Source organism: Rhopalosiphum padi, chromosome 3, assembly GCF_020882245.1.
Source record: "Rhopalosiphum padi isolate XX-2018 chromosome 3, ASM2088224v1, whole genome shotgun sequence".
Taxonomy (NCBI): domain Eukaryota; kingdom Metazoa; phylum Arthropoda; class Insecta; order Hemiptera; family Aphididae; genus Rhopalosiphum; species Rhopalosiphum padi.
The window spans coordinates 25,138,607-25,162,727 of NC_083599.1; the positions used below are offsets into that span (position 1 = coordinate 25,138,607).

Here is a 24,121-nt window from a genome sequence, read left to right on the forward strand (position 1 = left end):
GTATGTTGTTATTCTTTTCATGATATATGTATTAAAAAAACATGTAATATACTGATTAGAAAAAAAACAAATGAACGAGAACAACCAGTAACTAATATAATATTAATTTTGTACAACAAACATGGCGATATATCAAAAACGTTTAGGTACCTATTTCCATCTTATTTATTAGGTAGTTATAACATTTTATATTACAGATTGGACATAATGCGAGTATTTCCCTTGAAAAATAAAATACCAATTATATAGAACACGTATCCGTGGTTTTGGAAAACGAGTCGAATGACAATATTATACATTTGTATAATAATAATAATCAATGGTATTTAATTATTCCTAGAGATCAACAAATTACAGTACCTAAAATTTAAAATAAAACAATTTTTAATTTCATAATATTATATACCTACCCATAATGTTCTAAATTATAATTTAGTAATTTTTATTATAATTATTTTTTAGTAAGAAAAGATTGTCGAAATATTATTGATTACATCATAACAAAAACGACTATCTGTGTGAATTGTTAGGTCAAATTAGTAGTACATAATATCAGGAATTATACTTTCTGAATAACGAGTAAGTAGTACCCAAAAAGTCATTAATTTTTCGTGGAAATCTAAAAAACAAGCTATTGTAGATTACATTTTTATATCAAATTGTTTTTATGACCCTATATGTTGAACTGCGTTTACGAAATACAAGTTTAATTAGATAAATACGCGTATTATAGGATAATAGTATAGTATATAGGTGTAGTATGTCTAGTCGTGTTTTTACTTTGCCCATCATTGAAATATATTTTGTTTATATAATATATACATATGTTTATTGTTAAAGAATAAGTTAATTTGAACGAGTTCACTGTAATAATTTGGTATTATAAGCATGAGCATTTCAAGCTTAGGACAAATTCGTATTATTTTGTTATATTTGTGTATTTTGTAGACGTACTGTGAAAGCATTTCCAGATAGGGCCGGCGCTACGTTTTACGAGACTATAGTGTCCTCATCCATTTCAGAAACACTGTATATTATATATACATATAAATATATTATGCACTCGGAAATAAATCCTTAACGTGGAGTCGTCAAATACAGTTATACCGGCTCGTGGACATCCCATATTTTATAAGTATTGATATAAGAAAATAGTTATTAATAGATATATATTATTATACGAATGGAAATTGTTTATAAAATTATTTTAATTTTAAATTTATGTACATGGTTGTAAATGGTTGTTCACAGAAATGCATCATTCTAAAAACCAATAATTTAAGTATGTATTTACAATATGTTTATTATATATAATATATTATTTAATAATATAAATAATTATTTATTTATTTATTTCTGTTAGAAATTTACATTAAAACTATAGGATAACCTGTACCTACCTATTTAAATGTGTAAAAATGAATTTTGTAAAATGCATACAATATACATTGTTTCTCTGGGCACCGTAACTACGCACATATTGTGACTATTTTATAATATTAAATATATGACCTTAACTCTAAATGCAAGTTTTTTTTTGATTAACTGCAAACATTTTTTTAAGGATTGACGTATTTTCACGAAGTATTTCTCAAATAGCTGTATCTATATGTATTATGTATTTATGTATCTTTATTTTTGAAATCAAACAGAGCACCACTACAAATACTCCGTTGCAATTGCGTGAATACTAAATAACTGGTATAAAAATTTCATACTGTATTAAATGTACCGTCGAAATATTATAAGGTCTAAGAACCTTATAAATTATAATACGTACAATTTAAATTTGAACCATATGAAAATATAATTATATGATCTAATGCAGCGGTTTCCAACTCATAAGCCTCAAACCGTGGACCATATAATATATTAACATTATTTTAAAAATAATATTATTATTATATATATACGTATATAGGTGTGCTATTGTAGCCATTAGTGGGCCTCAAAGATTTTTTTACAAAATTGGTTGTTCGCACATCTAAAACGATTGGGAACCGCTGATCTAATGGGGTCATTTGATATAATAAAATATTCTTCTTTAATTATTATCGGCTTAGTATTATTAATATATATGCCTGTAATTCAGAAATTGATTTTGAAAACGTCTGTACATTTTGTATGCGTTTACGAAAAATGTTATCTCTAATTATTTGTGTGTCTTTACAACACTTATCTCACTTGTCATGATTAAATAAAACTTAATTAAAATAAATAGATATGTACAATTTTAATCATTTTAATGAATCATATTTTAAGCAACTACAATAAAACTTCCGTTAACGGTCACCTCTAGATAGTAGATGAGCAACGATGTGTCCTTTTATCTTTCTGAAATAACTGTTTGCGGTTTTAATTTTTTCGCTGCACACGAATGGCGTCGCGGTGATACTTAATGACTACATGAATTGCATCCCAGCGTAAAAACATTATTTTCCTTCCATTTTACACAGACTTATTATGACTATCGAAAGGTTAAAAATATTAATTTTTATCGTTGTTATGCTATTAGAACTTTAAAGTAAGTAAAATGAAAATGAGTAGGTTTAAATTATAGAAGTGTAATATAATAATTTAAACAAAAAAGTTACAAGTATAAAATTAAAAAACTGTTAAAAATTTGAACGGAAAAACTAACATTTTTTGTATTCTTGACACAAACCAACCGTTTAAATTTTTTTTCACCAACTTTGATCTAAATAAAACCCACGCCCTTTCATTAGAACCGATGGCCACATAATTAATAATAATGAGTGAATTGCTTTTTCAAAATCGGCAATTTTATGTGAAAAGTTAATATTATTTTTAGAAATTCAGGTTAGAGATATGTAAATGCTTTAGTATAAGTTTCTATATTTTTACTAGGAAGTATAAAAACAAAAACACCAGTGGTATATAATTATTATTTTTCAAGCCATGGATAGTAAAAAATTATTTAACAATTTAGGGTAACTTTTAAAAGTTCCTTCCACAAATATTGAATCAACTTCACTTAAAAAAATTTAAACCGGCCTCAATTCATGTAGTCGTTTAGAACAGAGGTTCCCAAACTTTTTATTGTACGACCCATTTTGAAAATTTTTTAAAATATGGCGACCCACAATATCAATGAATGACCTTTTTTTTTTTTTACCATACAACAGAAAATTAAACTATTTTATAAAATTTTATGTAATTACGAAAAAAAAGTATAATAAGTATAATATATTAGTAAAATTTAATAAGTATATAATTTTAATGTGAAGGATGTAATTGTTTCCTATTTTTTTTCATCACATCATCGATATCCACTTCAGCATTGGTTAGCTTGAGACGCAGTGAGTTTGAAAGTTTCAATTTGCTCCGTAATTTGGTTTTAATAGCAACCATTGCCGAAAAACCAACCTCACAATTATATGATGAAATGAATGGGAGTAGCATCTTTACAGCTTCATTGGAAACAGTTGGATAATTTTCTTGAACTGATAACCAGAAACTTATTAATTTTTTTCGATTGAAATTCATTTTAAACACACTATCTTCAAATAGTTCGATTAATTCTTCTTTAGCTCTTATTGATAACCCACTTGTCATGTCATGTTCTTGAAAAGGATTTGAAATCCATTTCATTTGTTGATAGTTCTCCATTTCACTCAGAAAATATGAATCAAAATTATCTTTTAGTGTTTGTAAATGATCAGAAATAGATGTAATAATGCTATCATCAACTTCTATTTGATTTTCAATTATGAAATTAGAAAATGATTCAAAACAGTCAAACATTTTGTTTTCAATATTATTTTTCCACAACAAAAGTTTTTTCATAAATGCTCGAATTTTGTCGTGAACTGAAAATATATCTCCGCCTATACCTTGCAAATATAAATTAAGTTCATTTAATTTAGAAAATATATCTGCTAAGTATGTAAGCTTTAAAATAAACTTCACATCACGTAAGAATTTTACGTAATCATTTTTTTCGTCCAAATAATAAGTGACTTCTTCGCGAAGTTCGACAAGTCTTGTAAGAACTTTCCCCCTCGATAGCCAACGTACCTCAGTGTGAAGGAGAAGTGATTTGTGAATACTGCCCATTTCTTCGCAAAGCTTCTCAAATAAACGGGACTGTAACGGCCTTGCCTTAATAAAATTTACTATTTTTACAGACGTGTTTAATACACTTCTAAAATCATCTGACAAAGATTTTGATACTAATGCCTCCCTATGGATATTGCAGTGCATCCATGGCACATTAGGGTTAATTTCACGAATTTTAGTAATAACACTACTGTTCTTACCACACAATGCTCGGGCGCCGTCCGTACATAACCCGACACATTTCGTCCATTCAATTCCTTTCGCTGTTATATAGGTATTAAGAGTATTAAAAATTTCATCACTTGTACCTCGAATAATCGGTTCACAGCACAAAAAATCCTCGTGAGATTCATTCATCCATATGTAACGTACGAAAACAATCATCTGAGATAAGCCTTGGATATCTGTGGACTCGTCTAGCTGTAATGAAAACCATCTACTCAATTTAACTCTTTCAATCAGTTTATTTTCTACCCATTCAGAAATTTCATCGATTCTACGCGACACTGTATTATTTGAAAGCGATAACTTTTCAACTTCTTTTAAACATTTTTGATCAAACAAGATTCCGACTGCGTCTTTGATTGCTGGTAAAATTAAAGACTCACCAATTGTGTGAGGCTTACCAGTTTGAGCAATTCGTAAACATATTTTATATGAAGCGTACGTAGCTTTTTGGGTAGTTGCAGTAAAATTAAAAATATTATTTTTGGATGTTTTTAGAGATTCTAGTTTTTTTTTATAAAAATCGAGTGGTTTACCTTTCATTTCTGGATGGTTCGTATCGATATGTCGATGTAATTTGTTTGGTCGCATACTCTCATTTGCAAGTATACATCCACAAATAACACATTGTGGTCGTGGATTTTCTTCGTCTCCGTTCCACGTAAATCCAATTTGCAAATATTCCGGACAATATTTTCTGCAAGTTTTTTTTTGTTTTAATTCCGAAGAACTTGTTGAAGGCTCATCGTAATTTAATTTTCTTTTTTTGACTGTTGACACAGATATTGTCTCCATTTTTTCTTGACTTTGACTCATTGACTTTTTGTTTAACCAATTGTCCATAGTACAAAAAATGAATTTATTTAAAACAAAAAGTACTATTTAATATAAAACTGCGTACGTGTATCGTATTCGATGTGCCGCGTGTTACTGAAAATAATCAAAAGTTTTGAACGTCAAGCGACATTCACGTATCTACTAATTTGTTTCAGATAGGTAAATCGTTATATTTACAATAACTATTCTTTATTAATCTGATTGTGTCGATTTGACACGGCCGCTGGTAAACTCGTAATTGTCACACTCACAGATAAGGATTGACGATAAAACTGAATTTGAACTTTGAACATCAACGAAAAGTAATAGATGATTATATTTTTGTATTATTTAAAAAAATAGCGCGACCCACCAAAAGTATAATCGCGACCCACTTTTGGGTCGCGACCCACAGTTTGGGAACCTCTGGTTTAGAATGTTTAGATAAAACCGAACGGCCAGAACGCAGTTAGTGTGTAGCCAATTTTTTCGAAGTAACCACACTAAGTGTCCTAGAATCAATATAATCGAATGCTGCTAACTCATTATCATAACTAAAGGTAAGCTACCTGTCGTGCGAGTCAGTAGGTGTTTTTGTTATAAGTGTTTGTTTGATTTGTATTGTGTTCCATATTGGAACATCAGGGTGTAGGGTTATTTTTTCACAAAAAAAAATATTACAATACAAAACACGGTTTAACCTTATTGTTGTCCAACTTAGTTGGTCCGGCTACACTAGTCAATCAGAGATACAATCCCGAACTCTAGATATCGTTCAAATGTTTGTACGGAAAAAATACAAAAAAAAAAAATAATAAATATAAACCTTAAAGGTAGGTAAATTCCCTGCTGATTCTTTGTATATTATTATTTTCTATTGACGAACTGAACCGTGGGAAACTAGTAAATGGCTAGGCGGTGGTCTGTTGTGACAGAGTTGTACGTGATCACTTATATTATCTAAGTATACGTTTACAAAACGTTTAAATAAATAAGATTATTGGTTAAAAATGGTTTAATTTAACATAAAACGTGTGTTCAAACTTCTAATTGGACTAATATTTTCTGTTTTAAACTATCGATAAACATAAAGTCAATATCATCATGTTTGAATAGTGTTAATTATAATAAAATGTGGTTGAATACATTTAAAATATTATTATTATAAATTCAATATAAGAATCGAATAGAAAATTATATCTGAGCATTATAGATTTAATTATATTACATTATTTTTTTGCATTTTAATCATTATTCATATTGATGTTATTTATAATGTATAGGTACATTGCCCGGCAATTTGAACTTAAAATATAAATAAATAATTTATAATATTGAATATAATTGAAAATTAAATATTATTATTGTTTATTGTTTTTCAAACAGTCTTTTGTAACTAACCAATATACATTGTTAATCATACAGTTTCTATTTTAAAATAAATAATCATTATATGATTGTTTATAATATTTTTATTGTAGATTCAACCAAAACATTGGGTATTAAGTATAAAGTATATAGGTATAAAGTTGTAGGTAAATAGTTTCTGAACAAATGACTTACCTATGATAAAAAAATATTTATAATATATTTTCATACATTTTGAACTTCAAAAACTTATAAAAGAGTAGCATAATTATTAATTAATAAGTAATAAATCATAATACATACTGTTGTATTAAGCGCTTAAGAAAAATATAAACTAAAATAGGTAGTAATAAGAAATGTAAGTATTTAAAAACTAAGTTAATAAAACAATAAATTGTGTAACAATATAATAGTTAATTTAATCTTTTTTGAGTATATTATAACTTGTGATAAGATAACAATAAGTATAATTTTATGTATAGTCATTAGTCAATAAGATAACTAGACTAAACATAAAATCAACAATATAATATAATTAATATATAACTATGTAAGGATAACGAGATGACCAAACGGTGGTCAGTGGTACTATCGTGTGACTTGGTCACTACTAGACACCGTGTGTTAATAAAGTATTTACAATATTTTGGTTGCCTATTTATGGTGTACGTTTGAGTATCAGCGTACATGATAATACATTAAAAAAATTATCTAGAATATTATTTTTTAACCAGCTAAGACACTCAATATTTAAAAAGTTATCAACATTTTTAGAGTGAATTTCTTATATCATTTTAAGTTATAAACAAGTAACATTTTTCTTAAAAATATATATATTTTTACTTTTTATATGATTATAAGTTACAACTTTTACTTTTTTCAATAACATACATTTTTAATTTAATATTAGAAGAAGTATATCTGAGAAATTCAATATATATTAAATCGAATTTCCAACAAGCATTAAGTATTAGTAAATTAGTTAAGTTTTATAAGTATTTAAAGTTTAAATAAATAATGTAGTAGACCAACATTTAGTTGGGTACCTATTTAAATTAAGTAAAGAATATTGATAGTTTTCAAAATAATGAGCATACTATGTTAAAAAAATATAGCAGCTATTTTATAAATAGATATTAAATATTATGTTGTTAAGTTTAGATGTCTTAAATGCTTCATGCTGTTGGATACATCCACAGTTCTATTTATAATAATTGTACATAGATAATTAAGTTGATTTATCAAATTGGTAAAATTTCTGTATTTAAGCTTTAAGTTTTCTTAAATATGTGTAGCAAATAGCAACAATATTATCATTATTATTAATTTATGTTAATACAATTTATTCATGAATAAAATAATACATTTAAATTATTATATAAAATAAAAAATGTTCAATTTAAAATATTTAAGAAAACTGATATAATAAAGATCATCAATCAACAAATACCAGTATAAAAAATTAAGATCAAATTATTAAAGCAATATAAAACATACTCCAGATATAAAATGGGTTATTATACTAATTTATTTAAAAAACTTTTTATAAGCTCCGTTTTTCTTAATAAATTGGCATATATTCTTAAAAAATTTAAAAATCATATTTGGTAAGCTATCAGTTTTCATTTTTTCTTTCAATTAATGATAATCATTATTGTTTTTTACATATATTTTGGTATAATGTTTTGATATGTAATTTGTTTTTGTTCATTTTTATATTCATCATCTATTCTTTTGGCACTTGTAATTCTGTTATTATCAAAAATTATTTTTTTTGGTTAGTCACAATTTAATAAGAATTTTTTATTTATATGTATGTATGTAAATTATAAAATTAGTTAATCTTCCACATCTCTTAAATTCACCCATTTTTCATATTTTTTGAGCACAAACTAGTTATATTTTCAGTAAAATGAATATAGTTGGTAGCTTCTCTTTTCCCTGAAAATTAAAAATAATAAATATTATTTTGATAAAAATTAAGTATTAAATTAGTCTTAAATCTCAAATTAATATTAATATTTGTCTAAAATTTACTTACTTTGGCTTTCAGGTGTAACTTTACCAGAACTTTCAGATGTAAAAGTTGTAGCATTAGCAGTTATTTTGTTTGACTCAATACTGTTAAGTGTTTACTACTAAATTTTCAAATTCTTTGTTGGTATCACTAGACACGCTAATATTATCCCAATCAACACTTTTATCTCAACATTTTGTGCGATTGATTGTACTGAAGTAGTGAAGTTTAAATTTCTAAAGCAATATAAACATACGAGTATACTATATTAATAATTTAATTTATTTAGTCGTTAAAAATATAATACAAAATAATTAAACTGGATGTAAAAAAATGTATTAGAAAACTTATAGTTTTAAAATAAGCTAAAGGAAGTAATGGACTACTCACATAAGTATGAGCAGACATTATTGACAGAGTAGTCATAAATAATAAATAAATACCTAGGTATTTTCAAATATTTATTATAGTATCTTTCTTATGGTTTTGGTACCATAATATTATTTGATAAATAACTATTCCAGAGTTTAACTACATAATATAAAATAAAATAATATTATGATGGTAATAAATAATATTAGTGACTATATTACAAGTAAATGGTAGTTATAAGGCACATTACACCGTTTCCGTGCCTTAAATATTAATTTATAGTAGGCGTTAGATAATATATGTAACTTTTATTTTATATATCATTATACATTTTTACACATATACTATTGTACACAATATGTAGGTCATATTATAATCTAATGTTGGACGCCTAACGATCGATATCAATTTGTAAATTATGAATAGCCATCAAGTGAGTTTTTGCAGAGGCAGTGAAAGCAAATGGTTTGTTGACTGTTTACCGATATGGCAAATAAAGTTTTTCCATCGCCAAAACCATCTGAAAAGAAATTTATATTAAAAATTGTATAATCATTAACACTAAGCGAATAAAGTCGAAAAAGTCGGTTAGTAATATGGGCCAATATTGAACAGTTTTGACCCCCAAAATGATCGCTAAAACAATTTTTAATACATCATTTGATTTCAGAACATGTTTATTTTTTAACAACACAAGTAACGTACAACTATACAAGTGTAATGTGTAGACAGTCCCGATGTCCCGGCCAGTCATTAATTGTGACGTGTCCTGGTTAATGGAAACTAACTTTAATATTGTATTATTTAAAAACGAAACATGGAATAATATTGTCCATAATATCATTACATCATTATAATATGATTATCGTATTATTTTATCGACATGATTTCAGGTTTATTTGTCATTCTATCTCTATACGATTAGTCTCTTAGGTAAATCAGTAATAAATGTGAATGAAAAAATGTAGTTTATGTAAAAAAAAAATTATATTGTTTTATTAATTTTAAATAAAATAACGGATATTTATTATTTCCATATAATTATACTATCTAAAAAAAAGATTTATTATTATTTATTAATATTACGTCCCGGTTTACCTTATACATATATTAATAATATAAATAATGTGAATAATAAACACGAATTATTATCGTCGTAGACTACGTTTGTTTAAAACATCAAAACTAAATATCATCATATCTTATTGATTTATTAGATAGTGTAGTAGTATAGGTACCACGACTGATAATGAAAATGCTAAATCAATAATAATAATATATTAAAAATGTTTTGCCATATCATACGCGTCATTGCATACCACGGTATGGTGAAAATGATAACGAAGCATAGAATATACCATGTACACCGCACCGACCCGTACAACTGGTAGGCCAATCAGTTGTTCTGTATTGGTGTAACTCTCGTGCACCGGTGCAGTGTAGGCCAAAATGCTTGGTATGGTATAACCGAGTTTTGCGTCTTCGGGGATATTACCACTTATACCACTTACAATTGCGTGCAAATAATTATTGGGGTTTTTTACTTTAATCGTGTTTATTATTTAGTATTTACGTAAATATTATAACTTATAAGTAAATACAGAATAATGAATAAATTTGATTACATTTATTTTGAATTTTAGACCTTTCGAAGTCAAAGAAATTTTTGACATAATAAGTTCATTACCAATGATATACCAACATATTATTGATCGAAATAGTACGCCTCAGCTGCCGTGGGTTTCTTAAGGATGTAATCCGTGCGCAGGCCGCAGAGTTATTTCCCGCAACATATCTATTACATGGATTTTATTTAAAGAACTGTAATTATTTTTAGGTACAATATTGACAATAATTTATCGAAAAAGAAGTAAAACCATCGGAGAAATAAAGTTGAAGTACTACTACTACTACTACAACAATCACATTTAAACCATCATAACACTTATTATGTAAGTTTTACAGCGCTGAAATTACTATTATGTACGAGTCTTATACTTATTAAATATGAAAAAATTGAAATACATTAAAACCATACTATTCCATTTCTTTATCTTACAAAGTAACATTTACGAGTCAATTGATTGTCTGAGATTTGGTAATTATTGACTGTTTAATGGTTTAATAATGGTAATATGGAATAGAATTATTAATTCCTAATATTCATAAGTGTATACGTTTATGCTTGTATTTTGTTTTTATTCTGTTTTTATTTTTATTTTCTATGCAGAGAATAATAAATATTACAAATATAAACTATACGTAATGCACACAACTATAACTCAATAGTATGTTGACTTATTATATTGACACAAATTATGTATTGATAATGTTGATTAGTTATTATTTTACATTGACTTTAACTAAATTATTAAGTTATTTTATAATACAATTTAAAAAATAATTGAATTAATGTAATTGTTTTTTTTTTTAGACATCAAGATATAATGACTGATATAGGTGTATGTCTAAGCCACAAGAAGATTATATTTGAAAATACTTAAGACCATTCCTACTAAATAATGTTTATCTAAGGTAGAGTAGAAGAGTGAATATTGTACTGAATTACTATAATGTGTTATTTAAATATTATAAAAATTATTTTATTAAAACTATGTTTAGTCTTAATACTGCCTTAATTACACAGGTAATGCATATTTAATAATGCTATTAATTATATTGATACATAGTTGAAACTATGGTTATTTTAATAGTATATCATTATATTTTTTTTTGATTAGTTCTGTTTTGAAAGGCAATTAACGTAAATTGCGTCTAAACAACATTTTTTGACGACAAAAGAGTAGCATGTCTTGCGATTTTATTTAGTAGATGTATTTATAAATGAAAAAACCTCTGTGTTAACTTGAAATATGGATTCACACATCAGCGAAATCAACTTTATTAACTAATGCATGCCGAGTTATTTTATTCTCATTTAAATTCTAGCATTTATACGACTCATCAAAAGATTTTTATTTTTATAGAAAAGTTGAAGGAAATTTAAATAGAAACATATAATAAATTAAATAGTATAAATGAACCCTTTAAATATAAAAATTATAAAACAAAAAAAAAAAACCACAAAAAAAGTGATAAAGTTAAATAAATAAATAGGAGTAATAGTGGTGAAACTCCATTTGATGAATATGTATCAACAATATGTTATTATTTGTCCTAATATTGCACTTTTAAAAAATTATATTTTTTGAATTTTGAATTTTATTCTATTAATTATTCATATTATATGGTAGTAACATTTTAAGTATAAATTAGAGATTGTAATTTTGTTTGATTTTGCAAAAATATAGTTATTAATTTTTTAAATTTTACCTGGGTACAGTTTGTATATCACTTTTTTACTCTTAATAGGAACTCAAGTGCAATTTACATGTGTTCTTTTGTATTTACCTACACGGTGGGCAAAGTTTACAGTCGCCAGTTTTGAAGTATGCATTTATAAGACTATAAATCTATTGTTTGTCATCCATTTCATAGTGAAGAAATCAATAAAATAGAATACATTAAAAAAAGGGTTTATTATGTATGATTTTTTCTAAGTTAGATAAACTGAAATACTCTACTAATATATTACTTAGTTACCTTGATACATTATAAGTTATTACCTAGGTTTTTAATTTCATATGTTTAACTTTATATTATACTATTATCTGCATTTTTAATAGGTTACCCTTTATGGTGTTAAAATAATAAGAAAATAATACTACATTGCTAATAATTATTTTACACTTGGAATATATTTAAATGATTTATGTTTAATTTCATTTGTTTTTTTGTTGTACTTAATAAAAGAAAGCTTTAAGATACAATAGATTAACAATTACTAACATAGACTACTCGTCATAAGTACTTTTTACCCTTAAAGTTATATTTTGTCTTAATTTTTTTTTTATTATTATTGCATTTCGACTTGTATTTATTGACAAACACTAAACAAAAATATGTATATATATAAATATTTATATTTTAAACTATAGCTATATTTGTTATTTATATATTACCTACATGTATATCTTATGTTACTACGTATCTTATACATATATACATATATATATTAAGCAAATAAATGTAATTTTTAAGTTTTATAAATCTTGACAAATTTACAACTGACATTAAAATGTTTCTAAAACTGAATTTAAAATAAAATGTATTACAATTATTGTTGAGCATAGAATTAATAATTAGACAGGATTACATCAAATTCAATATTTGTTGCATCATTTTATCATTAAAAATTTAAATCACTGATATACTAGTATGTACATACTACATACTAATGTATTTCTATAACAGCGTTTTAATATACTTTGTATATAAAGGAGACCAATTGAACATATCTTTTGTCAATACTTATTCAACAACAATTATCTAAATTATTACGAGGTTTCACTAAATATTAATATTGAATGTTGATATAATTTTTAATGTATTAATTCAACATTACCCGAGTACAGTAGTGCAGCTTTAGCCAATGGCATGGAAAGCATATTTCAAACGCTAAGCAAAGTATTTAAACAATGACCATCCCACTACATGGTAATTTAGAATTTTTAATATAGAACATAGGCCATAAACAATTTAATATTAAAAATATTATGATAATTAAATAAACACTTATCCACACAAATTTTAATAACTTACATTTCTAGGTTTAAGCAATTGCATTAGACACATTGTTTATGTCACTGGTTTTAGTAAATTTGTAAACTAAGGCAGTATTGGGAAGTTACTTTTTTGATAATTAAATTATACTACGAATTACCTTTAAACATTTTAGTTAAATTATTTTTAAGTTACTTTTTTGAGTAAAGCACAATAACCAACTTTAAAATCAAAACTTATTGAAAAACATGATTTCAGTTACTTATTGGGTTACTTATTACTTATTATCAGTTCTACTTCATAATGAAACTTTTTGTATGGAAACATAGGGTCAATATAAATATTGAAATAATTATTATTACCCTAAAAATAAATTTTTTTTTTTAATAATTGTATTATAATAATCACAGTCGAGTCACGATAAATCGAAAAACTTGACAATTAGAATTTTTTTTTATTCCCCTAGAAATATAAATTCGAGTTAGATATCACGAATAATACATATCTCGAAGCTAATTTCTGTCTTCCTTCAACTCCGAGTTATCGCGACTCGACTGTATATGTTATATTACGTGATATTCTGTTTACTTCGTAGGAAATTGTTGGAGTTTTCGTATTTTATATTATAATATGAATAACATTATGGTTTATTTCCTTATGATTTAAAGATATATTTTGGACTTATCGCAAAAGTATTAATATCAAATTAGTAATAATTATATTTTTTGTATTAAGGCAACTTACTTTTTTTAAATAACTGATGTAAGAAAATTCCGGAAATTGTATAACCACTTTAACCATTTTCGACAAAATACAAATTAAAATTGTTTTTAAATTTAAAAAAAAAGTGGAAGTCGTTTTTAGATGACTTTGGGATACAGTTGTCGATACAGTTAGCATACAATAATTTGAGTAGAAAACACAGACGTGATTGAATTCTCTTAAGAAATATAAGGTAAAGAGTTCATAAAATAAAATAAACGAATGAAGATTATTAGCGTATTAAATTGAATAAATAGTAGTATTAATTGATTTATAGTTTAATCGGATAATTCGATTCGATATATTAATTTGTTAATATATTTATTAGAGATCGATTTTAATGCAACATTTTTATATTATAAATATTAACTTTTTTTAAAAATTTTAAATATTCAAAAACAAAATACATATATAGGAGTTAGGGAATACAATTTTAAATAGTAATAATGGAAAATATAGTAAATTAAATAAATTAAAATCCGTTTTTATTAATATAATCGAATTATGAGGTTTATTGTTATGATTGACAAAATATTGCGACACATTTTGGTTGAAATAACTGACATTTGCTATCAACTTCATTAATTATATACTTATATAAATATATAATAATTAATAATTATAGCTTTAACTTGTTCTATATTTATTTATAAGGATAGTAATTTTTATTTTGAGTGGCACAATTCGTCAGAAAATCATTTTCTTTTACATTTTAAATAATATATATGTACCAGGTCCCAAGACATATTACACTTTTCCGTCGAATATGATATCTAGATTAACGTAATAGCGCAGAACTAAATAAATAAATATAATAGTTTATAATGTTTATACTATTACTTAACACTGTCTGATGTCTTATTATTATTATTTTTTTTTATGTATAAAGATGTTTTCTACAGGGCGCATTGGACTTTTATTCTTCATTACGTTGCTTAGATAATTTATTTTTTATAAATACGTAATAGAATATCGCATCTTTTTGTATTGTCTCTGACTTATCAACAAAATTTTACGTTCAGAATAAAATTAATTTTACTTTTATTTTTAATATTAAAGTAATTTGACTTACCTATTATCAAATTTAATGTTAAGAATATTAAATAGAATTCCACTTAAGCTTTTTTTTTTAAACGAGATTTAATTGTATACAATTTTATTTCTATAACAGTTTTGAACATTTTATTCTGAACGCTAAATTTGTTAGGTATGTCGTGTATTTGTTAGATGGATGTATGAGAATACATTTGGACACGACGTCATCTTACAGGCCCTTGCACGCTAGCGAATAATTCATGCGCGAACGAACTTTTAAATCACCGCGTTTTTTATTCGTTAGAACACAACACTTACACATACGCCGTTAAAATTCACATCAAATCATGATTACCTCGTGTGAAACGTGTGTCAACATTCTCCCAGTGTGAATAGACCTAGTCAAAATATGTGTTCGATTTAAACGTCCTAGACGAATGATAGCCTAAAATTAAGCATAAGCGATCAGTCGCGGACAATGGCGGACTTGATCTGCTCGCTCTACATAGTGTGAATGATCTAATCTAATACGACCTGTTTAATTTTAAACGAACATTCGAGGCGTGTTATACTGGGGTCCGCGCATGAACTAACCTCGCCTTGTGTTTAATGGCCTTTAGCGTACAGAATAAAATGTTTATAACCTGTTTTAAAAATAAAATTGTTTACAATTAGAGGATATGGATAGGATAGGCATTTTAACCGTATATTTATACCAAAATAATAGGTAATATAAATGTAAAGTAACCATTAAACTTATTATTTTCTAATTAGTAACATAATAATATAAATTTTTTTTTTATATGTAAACAATTTCATTGTTCTGAATGTAATAAAAAAACAGTTCAGTTACAGATAAATTAATTATAAAATAACTAAGACCGTTTTTTAAAACATTTAATGTATCGGTGGGAAGGGGGCGATAATAGTAATAGTAACGACTGAATAACAGTAATTTAGCATCACAATATAACTGTTGACTCTTTTATGTATCTATAATATTTTTGTATACTGTTATTTAAAATAACATTTCAGCAGATTTACGACTACTATACGTGGTTTTAAATTTAAAATATTATATTAAATGTTCAAGCCTCAACTTCAAATAATTTTCATCATATTTATTACTTAAAACTGCTTGATTGACCCACGGTTTAATGGTGACCATTGAAAGTTAAAACCTAATTTAGGTTTAGGGCAACCTTTGTTTTAGTAATTGGCAATTAGGGCGTACCCTACACGTCCAATGGTCAATGGACATTTGAATACGGGCAGTATTCAGGATGAATTACTTCGAATACAACTTTACTATATTCCAAATACTCTTTCTTATTTTAACAATTTTACCTGTGTGGCTGTGTCTCAATTTATTAGAATTTATTTATATTTTATTTTTCTTACTTGTACCACTCAGTATCCAGTACCCAATGTCTGTTATATAAGATGGTCTTTTCAATGATATCTAATGATTAGGCACCTATATATTTTATGATTTATAGAATAAAATTAATTCTTTCGTTGTAAATTCAAAATTACAAATATTGAAATTAATATTAATAGTATCTATATTTTGTAATACTCATTTATGGTGACCCGCAGGGGCACACAGTTCATTATTTTTTAAACTATAGAATATAGATGATTAAAATTGATTTAGATTTATTTTGAATTTATATAGTAGACAGTAGGTACAAAGTGCAAGGTACACCACGAAGTAAAAAACTTCTGGTGGAACATTTATCATATTACATATAATTACATTATATTTATCAGAACAATATATAACAATATATTAAGTCTTTATGTTAAGTCTTCTACGTTTATCGCAATCCTAACAGTATAATTTTGCCGTTCATAATAATTATTTTCGAAATCATTTTTGTTTTGCGTTATTATTCCAACTCGATTATATTTTATCGCGTTTACTATATATATAAGGTCAAAAGGTTCAAACTACACGGTTCAACCAAAAATAAGCATTTCCAGCAAACTTATAATGATCTTATCTTAAAGCGATTATTTACATTGAATTTATTTCAATACAGATGTCGTGGTTTTTAGATTCTCTGTACGAGCGTCGACGCGGTAGCGACGGCGGCCATGGCGAGTACTAAGATAGGTATATAATAATATAATACGCTTATAATATTATATAACCGAGACCTACCTAATACCCAAATCTGATAATGGAAGGGTTCCCGGGCAGTGAGTGGGGAGTGTACGTGCATTATAAATACGGTTGCAGCTGACGCGATGCCCTCTTGTATCCGAGAACACATCATGGGATCGCGTTTATGTCTTTCTACTCGTTCACAGTTTGTTTTACGAGACATAGCGCCAGTGATATCTTCACTATCATCAAAAATAAGTACGTATGTAGTATTTTTCTTCTCGCTTCATGGCAGCTAAAAATTTAACACATTGGTTTATCGATTATATTTTATTATTATTGTGTCGAAAGAGATCGAATGTCGTCCGGATTGTGATTTACGAAATCCCGAAAACTACAGCAATTGTCAGCCACAACCACAGCGGATGAAAGCCAATGTTGATCGGGATTAGAAGCCATACAGATCGGCAGTACGGTACTAGTCACTGCAGTGTTGGGTAAATTGGTTTTAAAAAATTTTAATTTACGTTATCCGTTTTATTCAAATATAAGAAAAAGAATTGTATTTAGAGAAGAGTTAATATAATATTAAGTATAGTACATGTAATATAAATATATCGTTTACAACTAAAAAATATTGAAAACTGAATTGTGATGAGTTAACATTTTAAATTATTTAAGTAGTTTATTAAGGATTTCGATTTTCAAATATAATGTCTTCATATGTTTTTCTTGTGTTCCTTGCTTCATGGTGGGTGAATAACTGTTATTACAAGTATATATTAAATCATCGTCTTCAATCAAAGACCACTGTTTTACGTCACGTTTGAATTTTTAACTTTCATTGTTAATTGATCACGTTGAATAATCTGAGTATAAACCATGGTTCGTGTGCGATTTACGACAACAATTCCATACCATTTTACAGTTTATTTTGTTTTTACCTAACTTTTAGATTAATTTTGTCATTATTCACAAAATCCAAATGTTTTCAGTGGCATATTTATAACTGCTGAGAACGTAAACAAAAAAACAATAGTGGTTTCGAGCTGTCAGAATAACTCTGTCCCGACTTATCAACTATATTGCATATTATAATTACGTTTACGCGAAGTCCTCTAATATGGATGAGACTATGTTTATACTTACAACATGACATCAAGGTTTATCCATAGCTACTCGCAGCTATTTACTGTATAAATAATAAATGTTGACGCCTAATATTTAAAGTAAATCGACAAAATATTTTCATGTTAAAAAATACAAAATGATAAATTTATGTTAGTTAATTATAATTATTATTTACTATTAAATTACAAGTATTTAAATTAAAAATGATATGCATTTTTAACTTAGAAAACAATTTTGATCATTCCCATCTGTGTTTTTTACCAAAATAGAACTTTTTCCCTGTTTTGTAATGATATATATGAAGAGGAACCGTGTAAGTATTATTCCTATTGTCCCTGTCATAGAACATCGTTTATTTAAAAAAAAAATACTTCAAACACTCATAATATATGAATGTGGTTCAATGTTATTTTTTTTTTATCAAACACGACTTATGAGAAACCTTGTATTTGGTTCAAACTTATTGATGAAGAAAAAATAAAACTATTAAAAAACTGAAAAGGTCGACAATATCAAAATTTTATAAATAGTTTAGTATAAATAATTATTTGGTAAAAATATCAAGTATCTACGAACCACTTAATTTTTGAATAACAAAAAAATAATCAATATGTTAGGTACCCATATTATGTATTATGTATATAATGACTTTATAGATTATAAAAATAATATATTTTTTCTCAACAATAACTTCTTGTTTATTTTTACTGAAATGCTTAAAAAGTTTATTGTTAATAACGTCGAGTACCATTTATCCAATTATTTATTTAAATATTATGTTATATAATGCTAAAATTTACGTTTATTTTAGAAAAGTTGTATAATTATGAAGTTTTTCCAATACCGTATTTTATATTTTTTTTTTATATTTAAAAAATGCAATTTCCGGTATTGGAAAAACGTTCATATAATTCTTCAACATTATTACAAATAAATTGTACAATTGCACAATTTATGATGAAAAAATGGTGTACAATAATTATTATCAAATGAACATTTAATCGGCGAATGGTGGAGTGTTCGTCGTGAATAAATTTTCATATTTTTGTTAACTGATTAGTTCAAATCATAGCAAATCATTCACAAAGAAAACTTCAACTGAATCTATCAACTTTTAGTTAGGTAACTATAGACTCAATTTAGCATAGTAGCTATATAATATAAATAATTGTTCATGAGATTATAATTTTCGTACTGTGTGTCATAATTGTATAATGAGGAACTAAAAAACGGAATTTTCTCTGTAGGTAACTTCTGATGCTTTTTGTAACATATTTACAACTAAAAAGTACCAGGACTTATCACCGAGAAAATTGCATAAAATGCATCAAAATAAATTAAAATCAAATATATGCTAAAAAATAAACCAAGTTATATTGTTATTAATAGAAAATATTTCATAAATATGTTTCTTCTCCTATAATTGTTTATTTTTAATTTATTATAACTAAAAATTACAAAGTTTTTGTGGTAAGAAAATCACTTACATTTTTTCTCTTTATTTATCTAAATAAGGTTAAATTTATTATTTATAAAAATGTAGTTTGTCCGATAATATGTTCTCAAGTTTTTTTGTTAAATTATTCCTTCAAAAAAACATGAAAATTCATTGTAGACAAACCTATAAATTTATAATTTATTAGTTGATAAGTATTAAGATGTACCTAATTTATCAATTTAATTATATAAAATTATTATCAACTGAGCATTCATCTAAAGAAGTCATGGTTTTTCAAGACTAAATTCTTGTTCGGTTTTTAATATTTTTGTCGACTAATTACAAATAGTATGAAAGTCCTGCTTCAACAAAAAGTTTACATTTAGCATATAGAGATATTTTTTTTTATTATTATTAATTTGTCAATTTTGTATAAAAACCAAATCAATTGATCATGAATTTTAACATTGTATAATTATATTATCTTTAGGTTATATTCTAAATAGGTTTACTTATTATTATACTAAATGAAATCTCACCTCCAGCACAGCTTTTGGCTTTGGTAATCTAACAAATGTTTCTTAATTGTAATACACCTTGTAAACTTTGCTGTTGGATAATTAATAAATTATTATTATTATATATATTTAAATAATGAAGCTCTAAAAATATGTTATATCTCTTAAGAAAATGGTTGTGCTTTTTTATACTTTTAAACTAAAAATCACAACAGTTTTCTGATGAGAAAATAACAAAATGATCGTCCTGTTTATTTAGTTAAATTAGATATAAGATAAACATTTTTTTTTTTAATGTTCACTAAAAATTATAATTATAATTTAGATCTGATATGAATTTTACTATATTTGTCTCTTTTTGATAAATTTATGAACGATAAAATCTTACGACCAACATTTTTGTTATCCATGTTGAGAAAATGTTTGTTTCTATTTCAGAAAACTTAAATATTTAACGTAAAATTTTTTACAAATTTCTTAGCGTCGATACAAAATAATATCAATAATACATTCTCACCATTTTTTTTATCGTTTGAAATTCACAAATTGTTTTATAAATAAAAATAAATAAATAATAAATTTTTTTTATAAATATTCTACATTTAGAATCATTTTGCATTTATTACTATAATTTATAATTAAATTAAAAACATTAATTAAACTATTACAGTGACCGAGTGACTTAGGTACTCAATGATTCAGTATAAGTCAGGGGTGGCCAAACTTTTTTTGGCCGCGATCTACTAAAAAAATATTTCCTCTTTGAGGATCGACTTCCATAAAAAAGTTTTTTTATTATTTCATGGATTTTCATGGATTTTGTTACTGATTATTTCAATAATATCAAAATCTGTCATGAAGATGAATCTTTGAATCAATATTCATTTGATTTAATATATTTGTGTAGGTATAAAACAATAATTTTCAATTTAGCATAATAGTTGAGATAGAACATTCTTTTCATTAGATTAAAATTTTCTAGGTATTTTATTAAGGTTCAAAAAAATAAAAATGTATTTTTCTTACCCAGAATATGATCTATGCTTTTATTACTTGATTAAGACTGTAAAATACAGAAGTTTCCAGATGAAAAAATCATATACTATTAGTCCTGTTTATTATAAATTTAAATAATTAATTTTTAACATTTTCAGTAAATATTGATATTATATTTTCTTTCTTTGGGTATAAATATATAAAAAATATTCGTTTTAAATAGAAAATATTTCATGAAAATGTGGTTTTTTCAATAAAGAATTTACGATATTTTTAATTAATAGTTTTTACAAAAAGGCATTCTCTATGAAGTAAATTTCATATAACTAGAACTAGTCAATTTTTATGAAATAATTACGAGTACATACAATGATGAATAACTGAGCATGTATTTACAATTTAGCATAGCCAAATAGGTAGTGTATATTAATAAAATTATTTTTTTATTGTGTTTGTATATTATATTATTTGTATTTTGTATAATTAAGTAGGTATATAATAAGGTTAAAAAAATGTGTTTTATTCACCAGGTTAGTTCTAATGTTTTTTGTTACTTTATTTCAATTGAAAAACAATAGTATTACTTGGTGAGAAAATCACAAACAATTCTTTCAATTTATTTATTTAAATTAGATTTACGTTTAAAATTGTTATTGCTTAATACCTACTTATAAAATGTAGATATCATGAAAATGTGAATTTTTCAATAATTAGTTTTTGAATGTTTTGTCAATAACTGATTATTACGAAATAAAACTAGAAAATTCACTCTGGAGAAACTTGTATATAATTTATTGAATTACTTAATTCTAAATAAATGTATATACAATTTATGATATAAAGATAACATGTGCGAACGCAGGAAAAAATTCGTGAGTGAGGGGTTGAAAAATGTTTATAGATATCATGCTATTCATTTATAGGTCAGATAATTTATTTTTTGTTCCTAATATTTCGAGGCGGGTTTAACCACCCTAACCCCTCCTGCGTTCATGCATGACAGACAATATACAATAATTTTCATCTGAGGAAAATCCCCGAAGAGTGGGATTTTTGTGGGGAACAAATTCTCATGGTTTTTGTTAACTGATTACTTCAAATTAAAATTTTAAAACTATTAAGTTATATTAACTTTTATATATACCTAATTAACAATAATTCTCAATTTAGTATAGTGCACATAAATGTTTTAGTTAGAAATGTTCATATTGTAAATTATTACTAAGTATATAATAAAATTCAAAAAATGTGTTTTATTCACCAAGAATAATTTATTGGTTTTTTGTTATTTAATTAAAATTGAAAAACCAACGAATTACTTGGCGAGAAAATCGCATACAATTCGTCCAATTTATTATAAATGTAAATTATTAAGTAATAAGTCGAATATATTATATAATTATGTAAATTAGTTTAATAAAACTAAATAAATTAAAATAAAAAATATTATATGAAATTGTGGTTTGTCCAATGTGGGATTTCAAGATTTTTTGTTAAATAATTACTCTAAAAAATATGAAAAACCATTTTGGAGAAACTCGCATATCAATGTTATAATATAAAAATTTCATACAAACATACATAAAACATCTTATCATCGCGACCGTGGATTTTCGTCGCCAATGAACTTTCGTTTGTTCACTAATTATAATTTCACGCTATGCCAAAGTTCATAACGATGAAAATTTCATTAGATTTAATTTTTAATTTTTCTACTTAGATATTTTTATTATTTTAAGTTTGTTTTTTATTGTGTTTTGTGGTAAATACAGTTATATTATATTAAATTATATTATTTTAAACACATATATCATATTTTAGATTCTAAGCAGAGCGATAACGGTATTGATTTTTTAATATTTTATGTTTTTATTGTTAAAAAAGCTTTAATTTTCAACTTCGATATCTTTCTAGTAGGAAAATAAGTGTAATTGATATTCTGGGTAGATAAAATTATTTTTATTATATAGAAATAAATTGTCGCGACCGTTGTCCGAATATTATTTTGTAATAGTCAACTAAATTAGCGACAATATATCTATTATAGTCAGTTATATCACACCTGTATTTTGTTATAATCGACGCGTATATTTTAATTGGCGTTTTTTGTGTAATGAAATATAATAATATATCAGTTTATATTTTATATTATTTTTTTGTATGATGCCTAAATTAAATATAAATAATTTGATCAACATTACGGTGTTTCTGCGTTTCTTTATTCAGTTATATTTAAGTACTATTGGGATGTACAGGCTCTTATATGCATTTTGCTATTTAATTACCGCTAAAAAGCATGGTAGTTTATACAGTAGATAATTACATATGATTCTTTATAGTACTGTTAATATTTTATTTTTTCTATCACATATTCATATTGCATATAATATATTATAATATTTTATACATTTTTTTCAACCCAATATATTAGAACACTGAGTCAATTTTGTAGTTAAAATTGTTAAATAAATTATTTTAAAATTAAGTATTTGTTTTTATTATGTATTTATACCTAACCAAAGGCACTTTACTGGTTTATAAAAACAATACGTTATAAACTTATAACTAGAGACCGGAATTATATGCACTAAAAATGTGGCAAATATGCAAAGCAAAAAGGTCAAAATATA

General features: G+C 25.4%; 1 protein-coding gene and 1 long non-coding RNA gene across 2 annotated transcripts; one reads left to right on the forward strand and one right to left on the reverse strand.

Moving 5' to 3' along the window:
- Positions 1 to 3,158: 3,158 nt before the first annotated feature.
- Positions 3,159 to 5,544, reverse strand: LOC132927607 (zinc finger BED domain-containing protein 5-like). The gene has a single exon (XM_060992169.1). It carries the CDS (start codon positions 5,146 to 5,148, stop codon positions 3,238 to 3,240), a length of 1,911 nt encoding a protein of 636 aa, XP_060848152.1. The 5' UTR covers positions 5,149 to 5,544; the 3' UTR covers positions 3,159 to 3,237.
- Positions 5,545 to 10,367: 4,823 nt separating this feature from the next.
- On the forward strand, positions 10,368 to 11,407 carry LOC132923748 (uncharacterized). The gene is made up of 3 exons (XR_009661254.1): positions 10,368 to 10,638; positions 10,716 to 10,830; positions 11,313 to 11,407. It is a non-coding gene; the product is annotated as an uncharacterized LOC132923748 (long non-coding RNA).
- The last annotated feature ends 12,714 nt before the right edge of the window (positions 11,408 to 24,121 follow it).